The sequence below is a fragment of the Saccopteryx leptura genome, chromosome 2 (assembly GCF_036850995.1).
Source record: "Saccopteryx leptura isolate mSacLep1 chromosome 2, mSacLep1_pri_phased_curated, whole genome shotgun sequence".
NCBI lineage: Eukaryota > Metazoa > Chordata > Mammalia > Chiroptera > Emballonuridae > Saccopteryx > Saccopteryx leptura.
The window spans coordinates 38,260,664-38,285,243 of record NC_089504.1 but is presented as its reverse complement, the minus strand read 5'-3'; the positions used below and the strand labels follow the sequence as shown (position 1 = coordinate 38,285,243).

General features: G+C 39.4%; 1 protein-coding gene and 1 non-coding gene across 11 annotated transcripts in view; both read left to right on the top strand.

The window, feature by feature from the left end:
• The first annotated feature begins 17,411 nt into the window (after positions 1 to 17,411).
• UNC13B (unc-13 homolog B) overlaps positions 17,412 to 24,580 on the top strand; it is a 296,554-nt gene continuing 289,385 nt past the window's right edge. For all 10 annotated transcript variants that reach the window (XM_066367732.1, XM_066367730.1, XM_066367733.1 and 7 more), the window contains exon 1: positions 17,412 to 17,722. In XM_066367732.1, the coding sequence (XP_066223829.1) occupies positions 17,701 to 17,722 (22 nt within the window). In that variant the 5' untranslated portion in view covers positions 17,412 to 17,700. The remainder of the gene's footprint in view (positions 17,723 to 24,580) is intronic.
• On the top strand, positions 20,282 to 20,445 carry LOC136396227 (U1 spliceosomal RNA). Its single transcript, XR_010749621.1, has one exon. It is a non-coding gene; the product is annotated as a U1 spliceosomal RNA (small nuclear RNA).

Genomic DNA, 24,580 nt, shown 5'->3' with positions numbered 1-24,580 from the left:
CTGTAGCACTATGTGAGTACTTACAAGATGCTCAATAAATTTTTCTTGAATTCACGAAGTCCCACATCTCTTGTATGGCCTCCGCTTCTGATATTTATCCATTTTTTTAAGATTACACACACTGTTGCTCATAAACGGGTATTTAGTACATACTTGATAGGAATACATAAATTGATTTATTAGAATTCATCAAATTGTTGGGCATTTTAAGTTTCAGACTTCACTATTTAATTCTTGTACAAATATCTCTTTTGTACAATCCAATACAAATAACTTTCCCCTTTTTAAAAAATTTATTTATTAAATTTAATGCAGTGACATTGATAAATCAGGGTACATATGTTGAGAGAAAACATCTCCAGATTATTTTGACATTTGATTGTGCTATATACCCCTCCCCCAAAGTCAAATTGTCTTCTGTCACCTTCTATCTGGTTTTCTTTGTGCCCCTCCCCTCCCCCAACCCCTCTCTCCTTCCTCGCCCCATCCCCCCCACCCCCCCACCCCCGTTGCCATCACATTCTTGTTCATGTCTCTGAGTCTCATTTTTATGTCCCACATATGTATGGATTCATATAGTTCTTAGTTTTTTTCTGATTTACTTATTTCACTCCGTATAATGTTATCAAGGTCCATCCATGTTATTGTAAATGATCCGATGTCATCATTACTTATGGCTGAGTAGTATTCCATAGTATATATGTACCAAAGCTTTTTTATCCACTCGTCCTCTGACGGACACTTGGGCTGTTTCCAGAGCTTCGCTATTGTGAACAATGCTGCCATAAACATAAGGGTGCATTTCTTCTTTTCATACAGTGCTATGGTGTTCTTGGGGTATATTCCTAACAGTGGGATAACTGGGTCAAAAGGCAGTTCGATTTTTAATTTTTTTTTTTTGTATTTTTCTGAAGCTGGAAACGGGGAGAGACAGTCTGACAGACTCCCACATGCGCCCGACCAGGATCCACCTGGCACGCCCACCAGGGGCGACGCTCTGCCCACCAGGGGGCGATGCTCTACCCCTCTGGGCGTCGCTCTGCTGTGACCAGAGCCACTCTAGCGCCTGGGGCAGAGGCCACGGAGCCATCCCCAGCGCCTGGGTCATCTTTGCTCCGATGGAGCCTTGGCTGTGGGAGGGGAAGAGAGAGAGACAGAGAGGAAGGAGAGACAGAGAGGAAGGAAGAGAGAGACAAATGGGCGCTTCTCCTATGTGCCCTGGCTGGGAATCGAACCCGGGTCCCCCGCACGCCAGGCCGACGCTCTACCGCTGAGCCAACCAGCCAGGGCCGATTTTTAATTTTTTGAGGAATCTCCATACTGTTTTCCACAGTGGCTGCACCAGTCTGCATTCCCACCAGCAGTGCAGGAGGGTCCGCTTTTCTCCACATCCTCGCCAGGACTTATTCTGTGTTGTTTTGTTGATGAGCGCCATTCTGACCGGTGTGAGGTGATACCTCATTGTGGTTTTAATTTGCATTTCTCTAATGATTAGTGATGTTGAACATTTTTTCATATGCCTATTGGCCATCTGTATGTCCTCTTTGGAGAAGTGTCTATTCATTTCTTTTTCCCATTTTTTGATTGGATTGTTTGTCTTCCTGGTGTTGAGATTTACAAGTTCTTTATCAATTTTGGTTATTAACCCCTTAACAGATGTATTGTCAAATATGTTCTCCCACTGTGTAGTTTGTCTTTTTATTCTGTTCTTGTTGTCTTTAGCTGTGCAAAAGCTTTTTAGTTTGATATAGTCCCATTTGTTTATCCTGTCTTTTATTTTACTTCCCTGTGGAGATAAATCAGCAAATATATTGCTCCGAGAGATGTCAGAGAGCTTACTGCCTATGTTTTCTTCTAATATGCCTATAGTTTTAAGGCTTACATTTAAGTCTTTTATCCATTTTGAGTTTATTTTTGTGAGTGGTATAAGCTGGTGATCTAGTTTCATTTTTTTTGCAGGTAGTTGTCCAATTTTCCCAACACCATTTGTTAAAGAGGCTGTCTTTACTCCATTGTATTTCCTTACCTCCTTTGTCAAATATCAGTTGTCCATAGAACTGTGGGTTTATTTCTGGGTTCTCTGTTCTGTTCCATTGATCTATATGCCTGTTCTTATGCCAGTACCAGGCTGTTTTGAGTACAATGGCCTTGTAGTATAACTTGATATCAGGAAGTGTGATACCTCCCACTTTAGTCTTCTTTTTTAAGATTGCTGAGGCTATTCATGTTCTTTTTTGGTTCCATATAAATTTTTGGAATATGTGATCTATATCTCTGAAGTATGTCATTGGTATTTTAATTGGTATTGCATTGAATTTATAGATTGCTTTGGGTACTATAGACATTTTAATGATGTTTATTCTTCCTAACCATGAGCACGGTATATGCTTCCACTTGTTTGTATCTTCCTTGATTTCTTTTATCAATACTTTGTAATTTTCCGAGTACAAGTCTTTAGTCTCCTTGGTTAAGTTTACTCCTAGGTACTTTATTTTTTTGGTTGTAATTGTGAAGGGGATTTTTTCCTTAATTTCTCTTTCTGACTGTTCATTGTTGGTGTATAAAAATGCCTCTGATTTCTGAGTATTGATTTTTATATCCTGCCACTTTGCTGAATTCATTTATCAGGTCCAGTAGTTTTTTGACTGAGACTTTAGGGTTTTCTATATACAATATCATATCATCTGCAAATAATGATAGTTTTACTTCTTCTTTTCCAACTTGAATGCCTTTTATTTCTTCTTCTTGTCTGATTGCTGTAGCTCTAGGACTTCCAGGACTATGTTAAATAAGAGTGGTGAAAGGGGTACCCCTACCTTGTTCCTGATCTTAAGGGTATTGCTTTTAATTTTTTCCCATTGAGTATGATGTTGGCTGTGGGTTACTCATAGATGGCTTTTATCATGTTGAGGTATGTTCCCTGTATTCCCACTTTGCTGAGAGTTTTGATCATGCATGGGTGCTGGATTTTATAAAATGCTTTTTCTGCATCTATTGAAATTATCATATGGTTTTTCTCCTTCTTTTTATGTGATGAATCGCATTGATTGATTTACAAATATTGTACCAGCCTTGCCTCCCCAGAATAAATCCCACTAGATTATGGTGTATGATTTTTTTCCATATATTGTTGGATCCGGTTTGCTAATATTTTGTTGAGGATTTTAGCATCTATATTCATCAGAGATATTGGCCTATAATTTTCTTTCTTTGTGTTGTCTTTGCCTGGTTTTGGAATCAGAATTATGCTCGCCTCATAAAAGGAGCTTGAAAGTCTTTCTTCCTCTTGAATTTTTTTGAAATAGTTTGAGAAGGATAGGAGTTAGTTCTTTGAATATTTGGTAGAATTCAGTTGTGAAGCCATCAGGCCCCGGACTTTCTAGTTCTTTTTCTTTTTGAGTCTCTTTTCTTTTTTCTTCTCTGCTTTCATGCCTTCATTCCAGTTGTCCTCCAACTCGCTGATTCGATCCTCAGCTCTATCTATCCTGTTTTTAATTCTTCCATTGTGGTCTTTATTTCTGAGTTTTTTGATAACTGTTTCAATCTCATTTGGTGTAATCAGTCTGTTTAGGTTTTCTGATTCTTCTAGATTGATTTTTGGAAGATTGTATGTTTCAAGGAATTTGTCCATTTCATCTAGGTTGTCTAGTTTTTTGGCATACAGTTCTTCATAGTATTTTCTTATAATATTTTGAATTTCTGTTGTGTCAGTTGTTATTTCTCCACTCTCATTTCTAATTTTATTTATTTGAGTCCTCTCTCTTTTTTTCTTGGTAAGTCTAGTTAAAGGTTCATCAATCTTGTTTACCTTTTCAAAAAACCAGCTCGTAGTTTCATTGATCCTCTGTATTGTTTCTTTAGTCTCTATGTCATTTATTTCTGCTCTGATCTTTATTATTTCCTTCCTTCTACTACATTTGGGCTTTACTTGCTGTTCTTTTAGATGCAGGGTTAAGTTGTTTATTTGAGCTTTTTCTAGCTTCTTAAAGTATGCCTGTAGTGCTATGAACTTCCCTCTCAGTACTGCTTTTGCTGTGTCCCATAAATTTTGACTTGTTGTATGCTCATTGTCATTCGTTTTTAGGAATTTTTTAATTTCTTCTTTGATCTCATTTTTAATCCATTTGTTATTTAACAACCTGCTATTTAGTTTCCATGTGTTTGAGAATTTTTGAGCTTTTCTGTTGTGGTTCATTTCTAGTTTCATGCCATTGTGATCGGAGAAATTGCTTGATATGATTTCAGTCTTCTTAAATTTGTGGAGAGCACTTTTGTGCCCTAACATGTGGTCTATCCTAGAGAATGTACCATGAGCACTTGAAAAGAATGTATATTCTGCTGCTTTAGGGTGAAAGGTTCTAAAGATATCTATTAAATCGAGTTGATCTAGTGTGTCCAATAAGTCTGCTGTTTCTTTGTTAACTTTCTTTCTTGAGGATCTATCTTGTGATGTTAGTGGAGTATTGAAATCCCCTACTATTATAGTATTGCTGTTGATCTCGCCCTTTAAATCCACCAAAGTCTGCTTTATATATTTAGGTGCTCCTATATTAGGTACATAGATATTGATAATAGTTATATCTTCCTGTTGGATTGCTCCCTTTATCATTATGTCGTGGCCTTCTTTATCTCTTACTATATCCTTTGTTTTAAAGTCCAATTTGTCTGATATAAGTATTGCTACCCCAGCTTTTTTTTCATTTCCATTTGCATGAAATGTTTTTTTCCATCCTTTTACCTTCAATCTAGGTGTATCTTTTGTTCTAAGGTGTGTCTCTTGTAGACAGCATATGTACGGGTCCTGTTTTCTTATCCACGCAGCTTCCTTATGTCTTTTGATTGGATAATTTAATCCATTTCCATTTAGGGTTATTATTGATATGTAGTTGTTTATTGCCATTTTATTCTTTAAAGCTGTATTCCTTTTTTGCTATATTCTTTTCCCACTTCGATCTGTTTACAGCAGGCCCCTTAACATTTCCTGCAGCATTGGTTTGGTTGTAATGAATTTCTTGAGTTGTTTTTTGCCTGGGGAGCTTTTTATTTCTCCTTCAATTTTAAATGATAGCCTTGCTCGATAAAGTAGTCTTGGTTGTAGGTTCTTGTTCTGCATTACTTTGAATATTTCTTGACATTCCCTTCTGGCCTCAAGTGTTTCTGTTGAGAAGTCGGATGTCATCCCTGTGGGGGCTCCTTTGTAGGTGATAGCTTTTTTTTCTCTTGCAGCTTTTAATATTTTCTCTTTATCGCTTAGCTTTGGTATTTTAATTATGATGTGTCTTGGTGTAGGTTTCTTTGGGTTTCTCTTTAATGGAGTCCTCTGTGCTTCTTGGACTTGTGAGAGTTTGTCCTGCATTAATTTAGGGAAGTTTTCAGCTATGATATGATTGAACAAAGTCTCTATCCCTTGTTCTTTTTCTTCTTCTTCAGGAACCCTATGATGTGGCTGTTATTTCTCTTCATGTTGTCACAGAGCCCTCTAAGAGTTTCCTCAGACTTTTTGAGTCTCTTTTCTTTTTTCTTCTCTGCTTTCATGCCTTCATTCCAGTTGTCCTCCAACTCGCTGATTCGATCCTCAGCTCTATCTATCCTGTTTTTAATTCCTTCCATTGTGGTCTTTATTTCTGATATTGTATTTGTCATCTCTGTCTGATTCTTTTTTATACTTGCTATTTCTTTATTTAGGTGTTCATAATGACCATCCATTGTTGTTCTAAGATCCCTAACTATCCTTACAATCATTATTTTGAACTCCACATCTGGAAGTTTGATTATTTCCATATCACTCAGTTCATCTCCTGAAGGTATCTCTTGTGGTTTCATTTGCATTGCACTTTTTTGTCTTCTCATTGTGTTTGGGTATTTTATTTGTAGAGTTGGTTGAGTCTAGGCTTGGTGTTGTCTGCCTCCAGTTTTCAGTTGTGTTATTTCTAGGTCTTTTTGGGTTGGTATCAGCTATTATTTGTAATCCACTTTCGGCTTTGGGCAGCTTTGAAGTCTTGATTTGTTTGTTTTCTTAACAGGTGATAGTCTTGTTTATTGATCTCAGCAGGGGGCTTCCTTGAAAGTGTATCCAGGAATGCCATGGGCGTAACCTGAGACTCTGAAGGCCTCTTCAGCCAACTAATCTTTCTGGGGGCTGGGTGTTTTCTCAGCTTCAGTAGGGGGAGGTGTATCTCAGATCTCCATGGAGACCTGAGTTACTGCCCCTCCTCCCCACTTCTTGTTTTCAGCTGTGTCTTGTTGCGCTGATTGGAGCTGGAGAGATGTCCGGAGATCTCTGATCTGGAAGCAATTCAGTACTGTTTTGTGGAAGGTTCTGTCCCTCCCCCAGCTATGGCCACCTCCAGCATGGATGAGTCAGCTTTTTTAGTTCATTTCCTTAGCCCCTCACAGTCTGTCCCTCTCCCTGTCCTTTCCACTTGGGAGATAAGCTGGTCTTTTCAACACACCTCGCTCCCTGGTTGCCAGGCATGTGGCTGTGAGCAATATTTTCTGCTCTTTTCCCTTGGGTGAGATCCCCTCTGGGCTCTCAGCCTCCCCCTCCCCTCCGTTCCTGTAAGCAGAGGAGATTCAGGCGCTCCCTACCAGGTTTGTTGTGGCTTCTTCTTTGCTCCTTGGTTTTTGAGAGCTGTTCTTGTAGTCCAGAGTTGGTTTTTCACACTGATTTTCCCTAAATTGATTTGTATTCCAGTTTGGTGGTGAGAGCTGGGCGTCTGTGCGTCCACCTACTCCGCTGCCATCTTCAGGAAGTCAACTTTCCCCTTTTATTTGAATTATTTTCATGGAATGTATTCCCACAGTTGGAATTTTATTTTATTATTATTTTTGGAATTTTATTTTAATTGGATGACTTTTACTGAGTTCCCAATATGCCAGGGAAAGAAATGGTTTTTAAATAATTTAATTTTTTTATTTACTGATTGATTTTGGAAGGGAAAGAGAGAGAGAGAGAGAGGGAGAGAGAGAGAGAAACATCAATTTGTTGATCCATTTAGTTGTATATTCATTTGTTGCCTCTTGTACATGCCCGGAGTAGGGACTGAACCTGTGACCTTGGAGTATCGGGAAGATGCTCCAATTACTGAGCTACCTGGCCAGGTCAAAAGGCATGGATTTTAAACATGACAGTAACATTACTACTTTACCTTTGCTGCTTTGGGATTTATAACTTTTCTCTATCATAACTATGTATGGGGCCAGGTGGGTACTTGAAGCATTGTGGGAATCATTCCATAAAGTTAATGATTTTCTAACTACTTGCTGTACATCTGAAACTAATATAGAATAAAACTGAATGCAAACTGTAACTGAAAAACTAAAAAATTATAACTTTTCTCTAAATTTGCTCTTATAGGTTCAAAACTTTTTTTTGGCTGTTTTAGTTTGTAATTTTTTTGTATTTGTTATAAGTTAATAAATCTTCTCCTAAATATCAAATACATAAAGGAGTGTCTACAACTTGCTACATTTATTTCTTTTATTCCTTATCCTTTTTCAGTGTGGATTGAGGCTTTTCCTTTGAAACCCTTCAAATGTAACTTGTTCTATCAGTCAAGATTCTTACTTGCAAATAGCAGAATCCACTCTAGCTAGTATAAGCGGAAAAAAATCAGGATATTGGGAAGTTCATGTAACCTGTGGGAGGCTAGGAGGCTAAGCAGTCAGGATCAAGTAGTACATATATTATACTACAGAACTGTACCAGCAAAGACCCCACTATCATTGTCCTAAGCATAGACTTCACAACAAATATCACTGAGATCAATTACTTACAACAGACCATTCATTACTACTGACTCTGAAAGTTGGAGGTCCAAACACTGCCTTCTCCCAAAAATGTTTTTCATAGAGCACCTGCCTCCTTATGCTGGCTTCTTCTGCTTTGAAGCCTGAGAATGCTGGAAAAAAAGGCAGTGGGAAAATGAATTTGTAGATTCCAAAAAAGTGTGAATATATTTAAAAGATGTTGGGAAGCTCCCAAAATGGCAATTGTCTACCATAGCAGTGATCTAAAATTGCCAGATTCAAAGGCCTTTGCTCAATCCTCAAAATCTCTGTAGCATAACAAAAAGATAAATAATCTAATTAAAAATGGGAAAGGAGACCTGAAGATGGCAGCAGAGTAGGTAGACGCACAGACTCCCAGCTCACACCACTGAACTGGAGTATAAACTAATTTATGAACAATCAGCGTGAAAAACCAAATCTGGACTACAAGAACAGCTTTCAAAAATCAAAGAGCAAAGAAGAAGCCACAATAAACCTGGTAGGGAGCGCCTGAATCTCCCCTGCTTACTGGAACGGGGGGGGGGGGCGGTGAGGCTGGGCTCTCAACTCCAAAGATAAAGAGCTGTAAATATTGCTCACAGCCACTTACCTGGCGACCAGGGAACAAGGAGTGTTGAAAGGGCCCGCTTGTCTTCCAAAAAGAAAGGAGAAAGAGAGAGACGGATGGTGAGGGGGAGAGGAATATATGTGGTGACATAAAAAGCTGACTCATTCAGTGCTGGAGGCGGCCATAACTGGGGGAGGGGCTGATCCTTCCACAAAGCAAAATACAAAAGTACTTCCAGGTCACAGAGATACAGACATCTCTCCAGCTCCAATCAGCGCAACAAGACACAGCTGAAAACAAGAAGTGGGGAGGAGGGGCAGTAACTCAGGTCTCCCTGGAGATCTGAGATACACCTCCCCCTACTGAAGCTGAGAAAGCAACCCGCCCCCAGAGGGATTAACTGGCAGAAGAGGATTTCAAAGCCTCAGGTCACACCCACCGCATTCCTGGATACAGTTTCAAATAAGCCCCCTGCTGAGATCAGCAAATAAGACAATCACCTGTTAAGAAAACAAACAAATCAAGACTTCAAAGTGGCCCAAATCCTAAAGTGGATTACAAATAATAGCTGAAGCCAACCCAAGAAGACTTAGAAACAACACAAGTAAAAACTAGAGACAGACAACACCAAGTCTAGACTCAACCAGCTCTACAAAGAAAACACCCAGATACCCAGGCATAATGAGAAAACAAAGAAGTGCAATCCAAATGAAACCACAAGAGAGACCTTCAGGAGATGAACTGAGTGATATGGAAATAATCAAACTTCCAGATGCGGCGTTTAAAATAATGATTGTAAGAATGCTTAGGGAACTTAGAACAACAATGGATGGTCATCATGAACACCTACATAAAGAAATAGCAAGTATAAAAAAGGATATTGAAGTATTAAAAAAGAATCAGTCGGAGATGACAAATACAATATCAGAAATGAAGACCACAATGGAAGGAATTAAAAACAGGATGGATACAGCTGAGGATCGAATCAGCGAGTTGGAGGACAACTGGAATGAAGGCATGAAAGCAGAGAAGAAAAGAGAAAAGAGACTCAAAAAGTCAGAGGAAACTCTTAGAGAGCTCTGTGACAACATGAAGAGAAATAACAGCCACATCATAGGGGTTCCTGAAGAAGAAGAAAAAGAACAAGGGATAGAGACTTTGTTCAATCATATCATAGCTGAAAACTTCCCTAAATTAATGCAAGAGAAACTCTCACAAGTCCAAGAAGCACAGAGGACTCCATTAAAGAGAAACCCAAAGAAACCTACACCAAGACACATCATAATTAAAATACCAAAGCTAAGCGATAAAGAGAAAATATTAAAAGCTGCAAGAGAAAAAAAAGTTATCACCTACAAAGGAGCCCCCACAGGGATGACATCCGACTTCTCAACAGAAACACTTGAGGCCAGAAGGGAATGTCAAGAAATATTCAAAGTAATGCAGAACAAGAACCTACAATCAAGACTACTTTATCGAGCAAGGCTATCATTTAAAATTGAAGGAGAACTAAAAAGCTTCCCAGACAAAAAACAACTCAAGGAATTCATTACAACCAAACCAATGCTGCAGGAAATGTTAAGGGGCATGGTGTAAACAGACCAAAGTGGGAAAAGAATATAGCAAAAGAGAAATACAGCTTTAAAGAATAAAATGGCAATAAACAATTATGTGTCAATAATAACCCTAAATGGAAATGGATTAAATTATCCAATCAAAAGACATAGGGAAGCTGCGTGGATAAGAAAACAGGACCAGTACATATGCTGTCTACAAGAGACACACCTTAAAACAAAAGATGCACATAGGTTGAAGGTAAAAGGATGGAAAAAAACATTTCATGCAAATGGAAATGAAAAAAAAGCTGGGGTAGCAATACTTATATCAGACAAAATGGACTTTAAAACAAAGAACATAGTAAGAGATAAAGAAGGCCACTACATAATGATAAAGGGAGCAATCCAACAGGAAGATATAACTATTATCAATATCTATGTACCTAATATAGGAGCACCTAAATATATAAAGCAGACTTTGATGGATATAAAGAGCGAGATCTACAGCAACACTATAATAGTAGGGGATTTTAATACCCCACTAACATCACTAGATAGATCCTCAAGAAAGAAAATTAACAAAGAAACAGCAGACTTAAAGGACACACTAGATCAACCTGATTTAATAGATATCTACAGAACCTTTCACCCTAAAGCAGCAGAATATACATTCTTTTCAAGTGCTCATGGTACATTCTCTAGGATAGACCACATGTTAGGGCACAAAAGTGGTCTCAACAAATTTAAGAAGATTGAAATCATATCAAACACTTTCTCTGATCACAATGGCATGAAACTAGTAATCAACCACAACAGAAAAGCTCAAAAATTCTCAAACACATGGAAACTAAATAGCAGGTTGTTAAATAATGAATGGATTAAGAATGAGATCAGCCTGACCTGTGGTGGCGCAGTGGATAAAGCGTCAACCTGGAAATGCTGCGGTTGCTGGTTCAAAACCCTGGCTTCCCAGGTCAAGGCACATATGGGAGTTGATGCTTCCTGCTCCTCCCCTTCTCTCTCTCTCTCTCTGTATTCCCTCTCTATAATAAATAAATAAAATCTTAAAAAAAAAGAATGAGATCAAAGAAGAAATAAAAAAATTCCTAGAAACTAATGATAATGAGCATACAACAACTCAAAATTTATGGGACACAGCAAAAGCAGTAGTGAGAGGGAAATTCATAGCACTACAGGCACACTTTAAGAAGCTAGAAAAAGCTCAAATAAACAACTTAACCCTGCATCTAAAAGAACTAGAAAAAGAACAGCAAGTAAAGCCTAAATGTAGTAGAAGGAAGGAAATAATAAAGATCAGAGCAGAAATAAATGACATAGAGACTAAAGAAACAATAGAGGATCAATGAAACTACGAGCTGGTTTTTTGAAAAGGTAAACAAGATTGATGAACCTTTAACTAGACTTACCAAGAAAAAGAGAGAGAGGACTCAAATAAATAAAATTAGAAATGAGAGTGGAGAAATAACAACTGACACAACAGAAATTCAAAATATTGTAAGAAAATACTATGAAGAACTGTATGCCAAAAAACTAGACAACCTAGATGAAATGGACAAATTCCTTGAAACATACAATCTTCCAAAAATTAGTCTGGAAGAATCAGAAAACCTAAACAGACCGATTACACCAAATGAGATCGAAACAGTTATCAAAAAACTCCCAACAAAGAAAAGTCCTGGGCCAGATGGCTTCACAAGTGAATTCTACCAACTATTCAAAGAAGAACTAACTCCCATCCTTCTTAAGCTATTTCAAAAAATTCAAGAGGAAGAAAGACTTCCAAGCTCCTTTTATGAGGCGAGCATAATTCTGATTCCAAAACCAGGCAAAGACAACACAAAGAAAGAAAATTATAGGCCGCCCTGGCCAGTTGGCTCAGCGGTAGAGCATCGGCCTGGCGTGCGGGGGACCTGGGTTCGATTCCCGGCCAGGGCACATAGGAGAAGCGCCCATTTGCTTCTCCACACCCCCCCCCTTCCTCTCTGTCTCTCTCGTCCTCTCCCGCAGCCAAGGCTCCATTGGAGCAAAGATGGCCTGGGCACTGGGGATGGCTCCTTGGCCTCTGCCCCAGGCACTAGAGTGGCTCTGGTCGCGGCAGAGCGACGCCCCGGAGGGGCAGAGCATCGCCCCCTGGTGGGCAGAGCGTCGCCCCTGGTGGGCGTGCTGGGTGGATCCCGGTCGGGCGCATGCGGGAGTCTGTCTGACTGTCTCTCCCCGTTTCCAGCTTCAGAAAAATACAAAAAAAAAAAGAAAAAAAAAAAAAAGAAGAAAATTATAGGCCAATATCCCTGATGAACATAGATGCTAAAATCCTCAACAAAATATTAGCAAACCGGATCCAACAATATATGGAAAATATCATACACCATGATCAAGTGGGATTTATTCTTGGGAGGCAAGGCTGGTACAATATTCGCAAATCTATCAATGTTATTCATCACCTAAATGAAAGGAAGGAGAAAAACCACATGATAATTTCAATAGATGCAGAAAAAGCATTTTATAAAATCCAGCACTCATGCATGATCAAAACTCTCAGCAAAGTGGGAATACAGGGATCATACCTCAACATGATAAAAGCCATCTATGAGTAACCCACAGCCAACATCATACTCAAAGGGCAAAAATTAAAAGTAATCCCCTTAAGGTCAGGAAGAAGGCAGGGGTGCCCCCTTTCACCGCTCTTATTCAACATAGTCCCGGAAGTCCTAGCCACAGCAATCAGACAAGAAGAAGAAATACAAGGCATTCAAGTTGGAAAAGAAGAAGTAAAGCTATCATTATTTGCAGATGATATGATATTGTATATAGAAAACCCTAAAGTCTCAGTCAAAAAACTACTGGACCTGATAAATGAATTCAGCAAGGTGGCAGGATATAAAATTAATACTCAGAAATCAGAGGCATTTTTATACACCAACAATGAACAGTCAGAAAGAGAAATTAAGGAAACAATCCCCTTTACCATTGCAACCAAAAAAATAAAGTACCTAGGAGTACATTTAACCAAGGAGACTAAAGACTTGTACTCGGAAAATTATAAAACACTGATAAAAGAAATCAAGGAAGATACAAACAAGTGGAAGCATATACCATGCTCATGGTTAGGAAGAATAAACATCATTAAAATGTCTATATTACCCAAAGCAATCTATAAATTCAATGCAATACCAATTAAAATACCAGTGACATACTTTAAAGATATAGATCACATATTCCAAAAATTTATATGGAACCAAAAGAGAACACGAATAGCCTCAGCAATCTTAAAAAAGAAGAATAAAGGGGGAGGTATCACACTTCCTGATATCAAACTATACTACAAGGCCATTGTACTCAAAACAGCCTGGTACTGGCATAAGAACAGGCATATAGATCAATGGAACAGAACAGAGAACCCAGAAATAAACCCACAGTTCTATGGACAACTGATATTTGACAAAGGAGGTAAGGAAATACAATGGAGTAAAGACAGCCTCTTCAACAAATGTTGTTGGGAAAATTGGACAACAACCTGCAAAAAAATGAAACTAGACCACCAACTTATACCATTCACAAAAATAAACTCAAAATGGATAAAAGACTTAAATGTAAGGCGTAAAACTATAAGCATCTTAGAAACAAACATAGGCAGTAAGCTCTCTGACATCTCTCGCAGTGATATATTTGCTGATTTATCTCCACGGGCAAGTGAAATAAAAGACAGGATAAACAAATGGGACTATATCAAATTAAAAAGCTTTTGCACGGCCAAAGACAATAAGAACAGAATAAAAAGACAAACTGCACAATGGGAGAACATATTTGACAGTATGTCTGATAAGGGGTTAATAACCAAAATTTATAAAGAACTTGTAAATCTCAACACCAGGAAGACAAACAATCCAATAAAAAAATGGGCAAAAGAAATGAATAGACATTTCTCCAAAGAGGACATACAGATGGCCAATAGGCATATGAAGAAATGCTCAACATCATTAATCATTAGAGAAATGCAAATTAAAACCACAATGAGATATCACCTCACACCGGTTAGAATGGCGCTCATCAACAAAACAACACAGAATAAGTGCTGGCGAGGATGTGGAGAAAGGGGAACCCTCCTGCATTGCTGGTGGGAATGCAGACTGGTGCAGCCTCTGTGGAAAACAGTATGGAGATTCCTCAAAAAGTGGAAAATCGAACTGCCTTTTGACCCAGCCATCCCACTTTTAGGAATATACCCCAAGGACACCATAGAAGGGTTCCAGAAGGAGAAATGCACCCCCATGTTTATAGCAGCATTGTTCACAATAGCGAAGATCTGGAAACAGCCCAGTGTCCATCAGAGGACGAGTGGATTAAAAAGCTTTGGTACATATATACTATGGAATACTACTCAGCCATAAGAAATGATGACATCGGATCATTTAGAATAACATGGATAGACCTTGATAACATTATACGGAGTGAAATAAGTAAATTAGAAAAAAACTAAGAACTATATGAACCAATGCATAGATGGGACATAAAAACGAGACTTAGAGACATGGACAAGAATGTGATGGTAACAGGGCGTGGGGTGGAGGGGTGGGGAAGGGGCGAGGAAGGAGAGGGAGGGAGTGGGGGGAGGGTAGGGGCACAATGAAAACCAGATAGAAGGTGACGGAGGACGATTTGACTTTGAGTGAGGGGTATGCAGCATAATCAAAGGTCAAAATAATCTGGAGATGTTTTCTCGGAACATATGTACCCTGATTTATCAATGTCACTGCACTAAAATGAATAAAAATAAGATAAAAAAATGGGAAAAATACTTGAATAGAAGACATTTGAATGCCAAAGAAGCATATGAAAAGTGGCTCAACATTATTTGCCATTAGGGGAATGTAAATTAAAATTATGAGATACCACTTGTACATACACATATAGAATGGCTATAATATAAAACTCAGATACTACCAAATATTGGTAGAGATGTGGAGAAACTGGAATCATTATACATTATTGATGGGAATTAAATATGGAAAACAATTTCACAGTTTCTTATGTCCACACACAGATCTCTATGTGAGTATTTGTTGCAGTATTATTCTTATTGAAAACAACTAAAATAAAAAAAATTATTGACTTTTTTAGAGAGAGGAAGGGGGGAGATACCCATGTATCTATTGGTTGACTCCTGTATGTGTCCTGACTACAGGTGGAACCTACAATCCTCATGTACAGGGACAACACTCTAACTGAGCTAACTGGCTCAGGCAACTAAAATTTTCCTCAACTGAAGAATAGATAAACAAAATTCTATCCATACAATAAAACATTATTCATCAATAAAAAGGCATGAAGTATTGCTAAATGTTGGAACATGGCTGTATCTCAAAAACATTATGCTAAGTTAATCAAGCCAGGCACAGAAGACATAGTGTCTTTGTATAGTTCCATTTATATGAAAGGGATTGGAAAGCATATCTATAGAGACAGAGAATAGATTAGTGCTTTCCTGGGGCTGGAAATGGGAACAGAGTGACTGCAAGTGGATACAACAGACCTTTTTTTAAAAAAATTTTTAGGCCCTGGCCGGTTGGCTCAGCGGTAGAGCGTCGGCCTAGCGTGCGGAGGACCCGGGTTCGATTCCCGGCCAGGGCACACAGGAGAAGCGCCCATTTGCTTCTCCACCCCTCCGCCGCGCTTTCCTCTCTGTCTCTCTCTTCCCCTTCCGCAGCCAAGGCTCCATTGGAGCAAAGATGGCCCGGGCGCTGGGGATGGCTCTGTGGCCTCTGCCTCAGGCGCTAGAGTGGCTCTGGTCGCAACATGGCGACACCCAGGATGGGCAGAGCATCCCCCCCTGGTGGGCAGAGCGTCGCCCCATGGTGGGCGTGCCGGGTGGATCCCGGTCGGGCGCATGCGGGAGTCTGTCTGACTGTCTCTCCCTGTTTCCAGCTTCAGAAAAATGAAAAAAAAAAAAAAATTTTTTTTAAAATTTTATTTATTTTTTTAATTTATTTTTTCTCTGAAGTTGGAAATGGGGAGGCAGACAGACAGACTCCCCCATGCGCCCCGACTGGGATCCACCCAGCACACCCACTAGGGGGCGATGCTCTGCCCATCTTGGGGCATAGCTCTGCTGCAATCAGAGCCATTCTAGCGCCTGAGGCAGAGGCCATAGAGCCATCCTCAGCGCCCGGGCAAACGCTGCTCCAGTGGAGCCTCGGCTGCGGGAGGGGAAGAGAGAGACAGAGAGGAAGGAGAGGAGGAGGGGTGGAGAAGCTGATGGGCGCTTCTCCTGTGTGCCCTGGCCGGGAATAGAACCCAGGACTCCTGCACGCCAGGCTGATGTTCTACCACTGAGCCAACTGGCCAGGGCCACAACAGACCTTTTTTGAGGGCAATAGAACTGTTCCAAAATTGGATTGTGATGATTGCTGCACAACTCTGAAAATTTATTAAAAATCATTGAATTGTACACTTAAAACAAGTGAATTTTGTGATATATAAATTATACCCCAATAAAGCTTTTTTTTTTTTTTTTTACAGGGACAGAGAGAGAGTCAGAGATAGGGACAGACAGTCAGGAACAAAGAGAGATGAGAAGCATCAATTATCAGTTTTTCGTTACGACACCTTAGTTGTTCATTGATTGCTTTCTCATATGTACCTTGACCGCGGGCCTTCAGCAGACCAAGTAACCCCTTGCTTGAGCCAGCGACCTTGGGTCCAAGCTGGTGAGCTTTTTTTGCTCAAGCCAGATGAGCCCGCGCTCAAGCTGGCGACCTCGGGGTCTCGAACCTGGGTCCTTCTGCATCCCAGTCCCACGCTCTATCCACTGTGCCACCACCTGGTCAGGTCCAATAAAGCTTTTAAAAGAAAATCTCTGCAGCATTAAACAATATTTAGTAATGACAAAGATTCTCTTGTTGGCCAAACTCTAGTTATACTCCTTTAAGCTGTCTTCTTGACTTGTCCTCCAACTTGTACATAAAGACCTGAACAAATATTTATATAGTTTCTAACAGCACAAGGTTGTACCCCCTAGGATGACACTAGTCTCTCTTAAAGCTCCTAAAAAAACTGAAGGTTGCCAAAAAAACTTACTGTTTGCTCCACCCAACACTTAAAGATACGACTTCTGTCTCTCAGTCTCTGTAGGAGGGGTAGGAGCCTTACTTTGTTAAGCACCAGTTAGCAAACCCAGATAGATTTTTCATAGACCAAAACCCCTCCCTTCTAGCTCTTTGTAATTTTCCATACCTTTGACTCTCTTAAGCTCTCACCCTTCAACTGCCTCCCTATTGCTTCAGTCTCCCTTCAATTTCCACCTCATATAGGTGAGGAGAAGCCCCGCCTCTCTCTGCTTTAAGCCTCAGTGGGCGGAGCTGCCTTCATTCTTGCTCTTAAGGAACACGGAGGGAGACTCCGCCTCCTACGTGCTCGTGTGTGGGCGGGGTCGATGGACTGGGCGTGAGTTGATTGGCTGGGAGGCGGGGCGCCACGGTTGGCTCTGTCTGGCGCTCGCACGGATCCCTGGTGGAGTGGAGGGAAGGAGTCCGGGTTGCTTCTGTCTCCCAACGATGGCGCCGTGGTGCCGCACCCAGTCCCCCGCCTGCTGGCCGGTACTCACAATTATCGGGAACCCCCTCAGACGGTGAGAACTGGAGCGGGTCCGAGGGAGCGGCAGAACGCTGCCTGCGACGGGGACCATGAGGAGCGGCCAGACCCGTGAGGCCGATAGCGGGAGCAGCCAGAACACCTGCTGAAAGAAAAAAGGGTGCGGCGGCGCGGCGGAGGCTCGCAGGCACCTCGGCCATGTCGCTGCTTTGCGTGCGTGGTGAGTGCGCAGACTGTGGGGGTCGAGGGGGGCGGGGCTCGCTGAGAGGTCCCCACACGCTTCCAGTGGACATTGGGTTACCACCCTTTCCCAACTTTACTTCCTCTCCGTGCTTTTGGGGACAATTATGTTAACTTATTTATAAACATTTAAAAATTTCTTCCTAGTCTTGTTTTTCCTCACGCTCCTGTGAAGGGACTGTTACCTCTCCATTCCAGTGGCCATGTGACAGTGTTGTCGGCTGGCAGGCCCAGATTTTATAAAAAAGTGACTGGCACTCTTCTCTAGTGAGAGTGGACTGAGGAAGGAGACCCGGATAGTTGGTGACTGTCAGTAGTGGGCAGTCTCTCTGTTTCTGTCTCTCTCCTCCTCCCTCTCTCTCTCTCAAATCAATTAAAAGTAAAAATAAAAATAGTGGGCATGCTCCTCTTCTTTTCTTCCTCCTCGCACTGTAAAACTACAGTCGGCTTAGTAGCAGGTTCTTTTTTTTCTTCTTTGTTTTAATCGCTCTTTGAACGCGTAGTGGGGCAGCTGTCACATCTCATCTTCCAGTGTATTTCTTGCACCCCTCTGTTGATTATCTTGCCCCTACTTCTCTGTAGTCTAGTCTAAGATTGTTGGCTTCTCTTCTTCCGGAGCAGAGTATAAGAAATGTGATTGAATAATTGATTCATTTACTTAGCTTCTGTCACAGTAACTAAAGGTGAAGGGCCTTTATTGATTGCTTTTTTACTGAGGACGCTTGATCCATCTAAGAAGATATTTTAAGGCAAGAGCTTTTGGGGTTTAAAATGAGGCAAGGTGCACTGACTAAGCTTAAAAAGAGTAGAGACTATTTCTTACAGGTTTTTGTATTCTCTGTGACTGACATAGTAGAAGCTCAATGCTGGTTTTGAATGAATGCAAGGACTGTGATTTTAGAGATTATCTGATTAGAAAATGCAGGGTTTGGATTACCTGTTGAATTTGGTCTTGGGAAATTCAAGTTCTAGCCAGTCACCCTGTGTTGAACAAGATGGGATAAGGTGTCTTGATTGCGAGTGTGAGAGAATTTATACATAACAGTCTTTTCCTGGCTGAACCTTTTACTGGAGAGTTAAGAGTTCATGTTTCTTTTGGCTCTGTGGATTAGAAGCATTGTTTGGGATCTCTCTGATAAGTGTTTTCTCCCAGCTGCTGGTAAACGGAACTGCTTTCCTCTGTTCTCTTCCACTGTTTTGTTAAATCTGCATTAACCCAAAATGGATTTGGCTATTTCCGGGGATTATGAGACACACAGAAATGTCTTCTTTTATGGTTGATTTTTCATTAATGAGAATTTTGCTTTGCTTTTAGTAAGACATTTCTCTCAGCAGCTGGGAATCTATTTATGCCTGTAGATCCCTGCTGATGAGTAGCAGGATTTGGGAGATTTGGGATTTTGCAATGTCTCTTGGTCAGTTTAAATCTCTGCTGCCACACTATTTCAGAGCTATTCCTTGTGAAAGAGTCTTTAGGCAGGAGCACTGTTAAACCAGAAATTCCTATTTAATTGAATTTAAATCACTTCAGAGAAGGAGCTGCTGTTGTTTTTATTTGTTGTAATATTTGGCAGCATTCATGTCTAGAAAATCTGCTGTTTAGCTAACAGCTTAACTTTTTAATGCTCATTAGTCAAATTTCTCTTCCTTTAAACCTAGGGGATTGGAGACTAGCAGGTTGTTGTCTTTTGAATGGCGATCCTGAAGATTGTTAATGTTAATTATTGAAACAAGCAGCTACCTTGTGTAATATTTTTCATGTTAAATGGCAAATTATTCATCCAGGGGAAGTCTACAGAGATGAATGAAAATAATTCTAAATGACATTCCTTGAATTATATTTTGGTAATTAGGAATGTTGTTTATGTTCTTAAAGAAGCCTGTGTAATGATATTGTAGAACAACTCAATTTATGTTTATCTTGGGGTAAAATTGGATTAGAAACATTTTCTTTGTAGTCAGAATTCAAATTGGCAAACTGATATTGATATCTGGACCATCTCAATTAAGAGGTCAATTTCTCGATTTAACCCTTTAATCACGCAAGTCAAGGGCTCTCAATACAAGTAGTCTGACTCCAGACCTCGTTTTTGGCCCTGTATTATTACCTGTCTTTGTGCAGATACTTTGCTCTAGTACTAACTTGGTTCATTCCTTTCTCTGCACTGTTTTGCATTTGTACCCCCAAAATAGTTTTCTTTTTGTATTTTCTGCTTATAAAAAAATGTATTCTAGCCCTGTCCAGGTAGCTCAGTTGATTAGAGTCCACCTGATATGCCAAGGTTGCAGGTTTGATCCCCAGTCAGGGCATATACAAGAATCAACCAATGAACACATAAATAAGTGGAACAACAAATTTCTTTCTCCTCCCTCTCTCCTCCTTCCCTTCTCCTCTTTTCCCCCTCATTCTCTTTTTCTCTCCCCCTCTCTGCCTCTTCTTCTCCCCCCCTCCTCTCCCTCTCCCCAGTTCTCCCTTCCGCCTTCCTTTTCTCTTTCTCTCTCTAAAATCAATAAATAAAAATTAAAAAAATATTTTCTTATACTTATCTGGCAGGGGAGATACCATGATCATGAAGGTGGTTTTCCCAGGGCGAGGCTTACTCATTGCACTCCGAGTGTGCTGACCCCTGCGATTTCCCCAAATGTGGGAAACTCGACTGCATAATTTGTGATAGTGGGGGACTGTGTTCGCGCTCTCATTAAAAAAAAAAAAAAAATAAAAAAAAATATATATATATTCTTCCTTTTCCAGCTTATAGTCTACATTGTTTATTGAAAATTTTCTGAATTCCTCAGTCATCTTTCTTTTTTACATTTTTTAAAATTCTTAAAACATAAATTACTTATGGTCTGAGCAGTGTCACTAATTTGGCAATAGACTGTAAACTGCCTAGCACCTAGTTTTGTGCTGTTATGCCAGGATGACCCAGACAAAGGCAATAATAGCACAGTTCAGATAAGATCTAGGATTTTGTGTTCATTTGGGGGGTATTTGATTCTAAGAGGCATGTTGAGAAACTAGAATTTCTTCAGAGGATAATGATTAGAATAATGAAAGGTGTAGAAGCCATTTGAAGAATTGAAAGATTTAGTTTTGAAAAGATTTAAAAGGGAAAGGATCATAATAGTGATGAAAATAGTTAAAAAAAAACTGTTGTTCCAGAGGACAGAACTGGGACAGGTTGAACAATGATTGAAAATTATAGGAAATTAGATATTAGCTTAATGTATTGAAGAACTTGAACAATTAGGGTTGTTCTGCACAAATGGAGTGAACAACTTATGAGCATTTTTTGACATAGGATACTTTAAGCAGAAATTGAATGAGTGGTAAGAGTGTTCTAAAAGAGATGTCCACATTGAGTGGGAGGTTAGACATGAAGAATTTTAAGAAACTACACTTTTATAGAATTTACTTTAATCTTTCTGCAAATAGTATTTCCCACAGCTTCTCTCAGAATACTGGTCTTTTTGCTTCCATAGGCACTGGTACCACATGAACAACTCCAGTAAACTAAATCAAGAATTTTCTTTAACTTTCCTTGTTTTGGTGTTCATTACTAGTTTCTCCAAAGATTATATATAAGCATTTTGAGGATTGAGTCTTTCTATATTTCTTTGTAATTGTCACAGTGTTTATAATTGAGCTATGGTTTTCCCTCCTCTAATTTGAACCAGAAATGATCACACTAGACTTGTTAAAAAAATCAAAACCAAAAAACAGTTTTGGGGATTTGAAAAGCAATATATGCTAATATATTGTTTATCATTGAAAATTGAGAAAATGCATAAAAGTATAAAAATAAAAATTATCAGTCCCTACCCACCCCTTCAATATCATTAACTTTTTTTCCCCTTACTTTTATTGTTTTGTCTTTATTATAAAGGTAATATGTATGATAAGAAATTCACACAGTTTAGGACGTGAAATGAGAGGAAAAAGAAAAAGTTCTTCTGTCCCCATTCCCTATTCTGTCTCCAGAGGTAACTACTACTTACTGTTTCTTGCATAGCCTAGAAATTTTCATTTTATATATATATATATATATATGCTACAATTGGATGTATATAATATTCAACTTAAAAAAATTTAATGATATATTTTCCTATCAGCTTATGTGAGTCTAAATCATTTTTTTTTATGGCTATGGAGTATTCCATTATGATTGTACATTTAATCAGTTTCATATTGATGGACATTCAGAGTCTTTCATTTTCTATTATAAACTATGCTATGGTGAACATCTTTGTGGGTGGTTTTGTTATATTTGGAGAGCTCCAATCACATTTCCACCAGGACTTTGTGTGGTTTGCTCACTGGCTGTTTTCCTGACATAATACTTACACTCACCTGGATCCATTAGCAAACCAAATACCTGAGAATTTACCAGGTCAGCATCCTCTATTAGAGGCAGGTCTTTTATCAGTAGGTAACATTTTATGCCTATAAAGAGGCCCTGACCAGTTAGCTCAGTTGGTTAGAGCATCACCCCAAAACACCAAGGTTGCGAGTTCAATTCCTAGTCAGGGCACATATAGGAAATGACCAATGAATATACAACTAAGTGGAACAACAGATGAACGCTTCTCTTTCTTTCCCCACCTCTCCCTCCCTCTCTTTGTCTCTCTAAAATCAATTAAAAAAAAATCTTATCTCTTAAGTTTGACCTGTGATTTTTTTTTTATTAGAGAAAGTTTACTTAGAAAGTCACAGAGGTAGAAGTGAGCCATAGAAGAAATTGACTTGTGATTTTCATGTACTTTTCTTTTTTATATGCTTTGTATTATTATTTTATTTTTTTGTATTTTTCTGAAGTTAGAAGAGGGGGAGGCAGTCAGACAGACTCCTGCATGTGCCCGACCGGGATCTACCCATCATGCCCACCAGTGGGCAATGCTCTGCCCATCTTGGGAGTTGCTCCATTGTGGCTGGAGCCATTCTAGCACCTGAGGTGGAGGCCATGGAGCCATCCTTAGTGCCTGGACCAACTTTGCTCCAGTGGAGCCTTAGCTGTGGGAGGGGAAGAGAGAGATAGAGAGGAAGGAGAGGGGCAAGGGTGGAGAAGCAGGTGGGCACTTCTGTGTGCCCTGACTGGGAATTGAACCCGGGACTTCTATATGCTGGGCCAATACTCTACCACTGAGCCAACCAGCCAGGGCTGCTTAGTATTATTTAAAAATTATTTTCCATATTGAAAATTTATTACTTGTATATTTTACAATAACAAAACAATATCACTAGTGATGAGAACTATACCAAGTTGATTTATGTTGTGACTTGCCCTTAGAAAAGCTTATGATAATTTATCATTACATAGCCATCTATTTAGCTGAAAGGATACTATTGAGAAACTCTTAGAAGATGAACTCTGATGGACACTCAGGATATATATTAATTGTGAGTCGATTCTAGTCTGGTGAGACCTCAAAGATATATAGTAGACTCTTGAAGAACATGGGTTTGAACTGTGCAGGTCCATGTATATGCAGATTTTTTTCAATAAACACTGGAAAAAAGTTTGGATATTTGTGACAATTTGAAAAAACATTCAGATGAACCTTATGACTTTCTTAACACTTTCTTTTTTCTAGTACACTTTATTGTAAGAATATAATATATAATACATATAGCATAAAAATATGTGTTAATTGACTGTTTATGTTATTGGTAAGCCTTCAGGTCAATGGTAGGCTATCAGTAAAGTGTTTTGAGAGGTAAAAGTTAAGTGTGGGTTTTTGACTGTGGGTGTGGAGTCCAGTGCCCCTAACTAACTCTTGAGTTGTTCAAGGTTTACTATCACTATGGAAAGTAGGAATAGTAATGATTTTAGAATTTAGGTTTTAGAATCAAGTATCTCTCATTTTTTCTTCAACATTATTGTCATCTGCCTCAGCTAACTCATTGCTGCTGGGTTTACATCACATTATAACTCTGCCCTTCACAAGCAGAGTTGCTGCTGGGTTCCTTTTGCTTAGCTGTGGCATCAGGAAGTTGATTGTACCTTGTGTGAGCCAGGTAGCAGTGAAGGGGGAAAGCACCAATTTCCTTTGCCATAGATAGCTGTTGTAAATTATTCTCTTTCTTATAAGCAATACATTCTAAATTGCTTAGTTTCTAAAAGAGGGATTTCTGGAAGTTGCATTCTTTAGGCCAGTAGGCTGTTTTTATCCTGTTTTACTTGTGCTATATATTTCAGACTTTGCTGTATGAGTTTGTTTAAAGTTTGGGCTGAGGATCATTAGTAAATATTTGTTGAGTACCTTCTCTGTGCCTATTTAAGATATATATCTATATAGCAGATAAGAGCCCAAGGAATCTAAATAGGTTTTAGAACATCTCCTTTCTTATATTAACCAAGAATCTATTAGGACTTATCAGGTCTGACTTAGGGTAAGCAGAATAAGTTAAGGTTCTGCTGGCTTGGGAAAAGACTGCAGTGTTTTTTCTAATTTTTAGAAAGTTTTTTCATGATTTGAGAGAGAGAGAGAGAGAGAGAGAGCATCAACTCGTTCCACTTAATTGTTCCATGTAGTTATGTAGTCACTGATTGCCTCTTGTACACACTCTGACTAGGGATCAAACCCATGATCTTGGTGCGCCAGGATGATGCTTTATCCATTGAGCCGCCCATCCAGGGTATATTATTTTTAATTTTTAAAGCAAGATTCTTTATGTTTGGGAAGTGTTTTAAAGTAAGAGTAAGGCCTCTTCAATTATCACAAAATGAACACGCTTAGGTGATTACCACCTAGATCAAGAAATAGAATGCTGCTAACAACCCCAGAGGCCCATCTTCATTCTTTCTCTCAGTCATTACTCCCTTCCACTTTCCCAAAG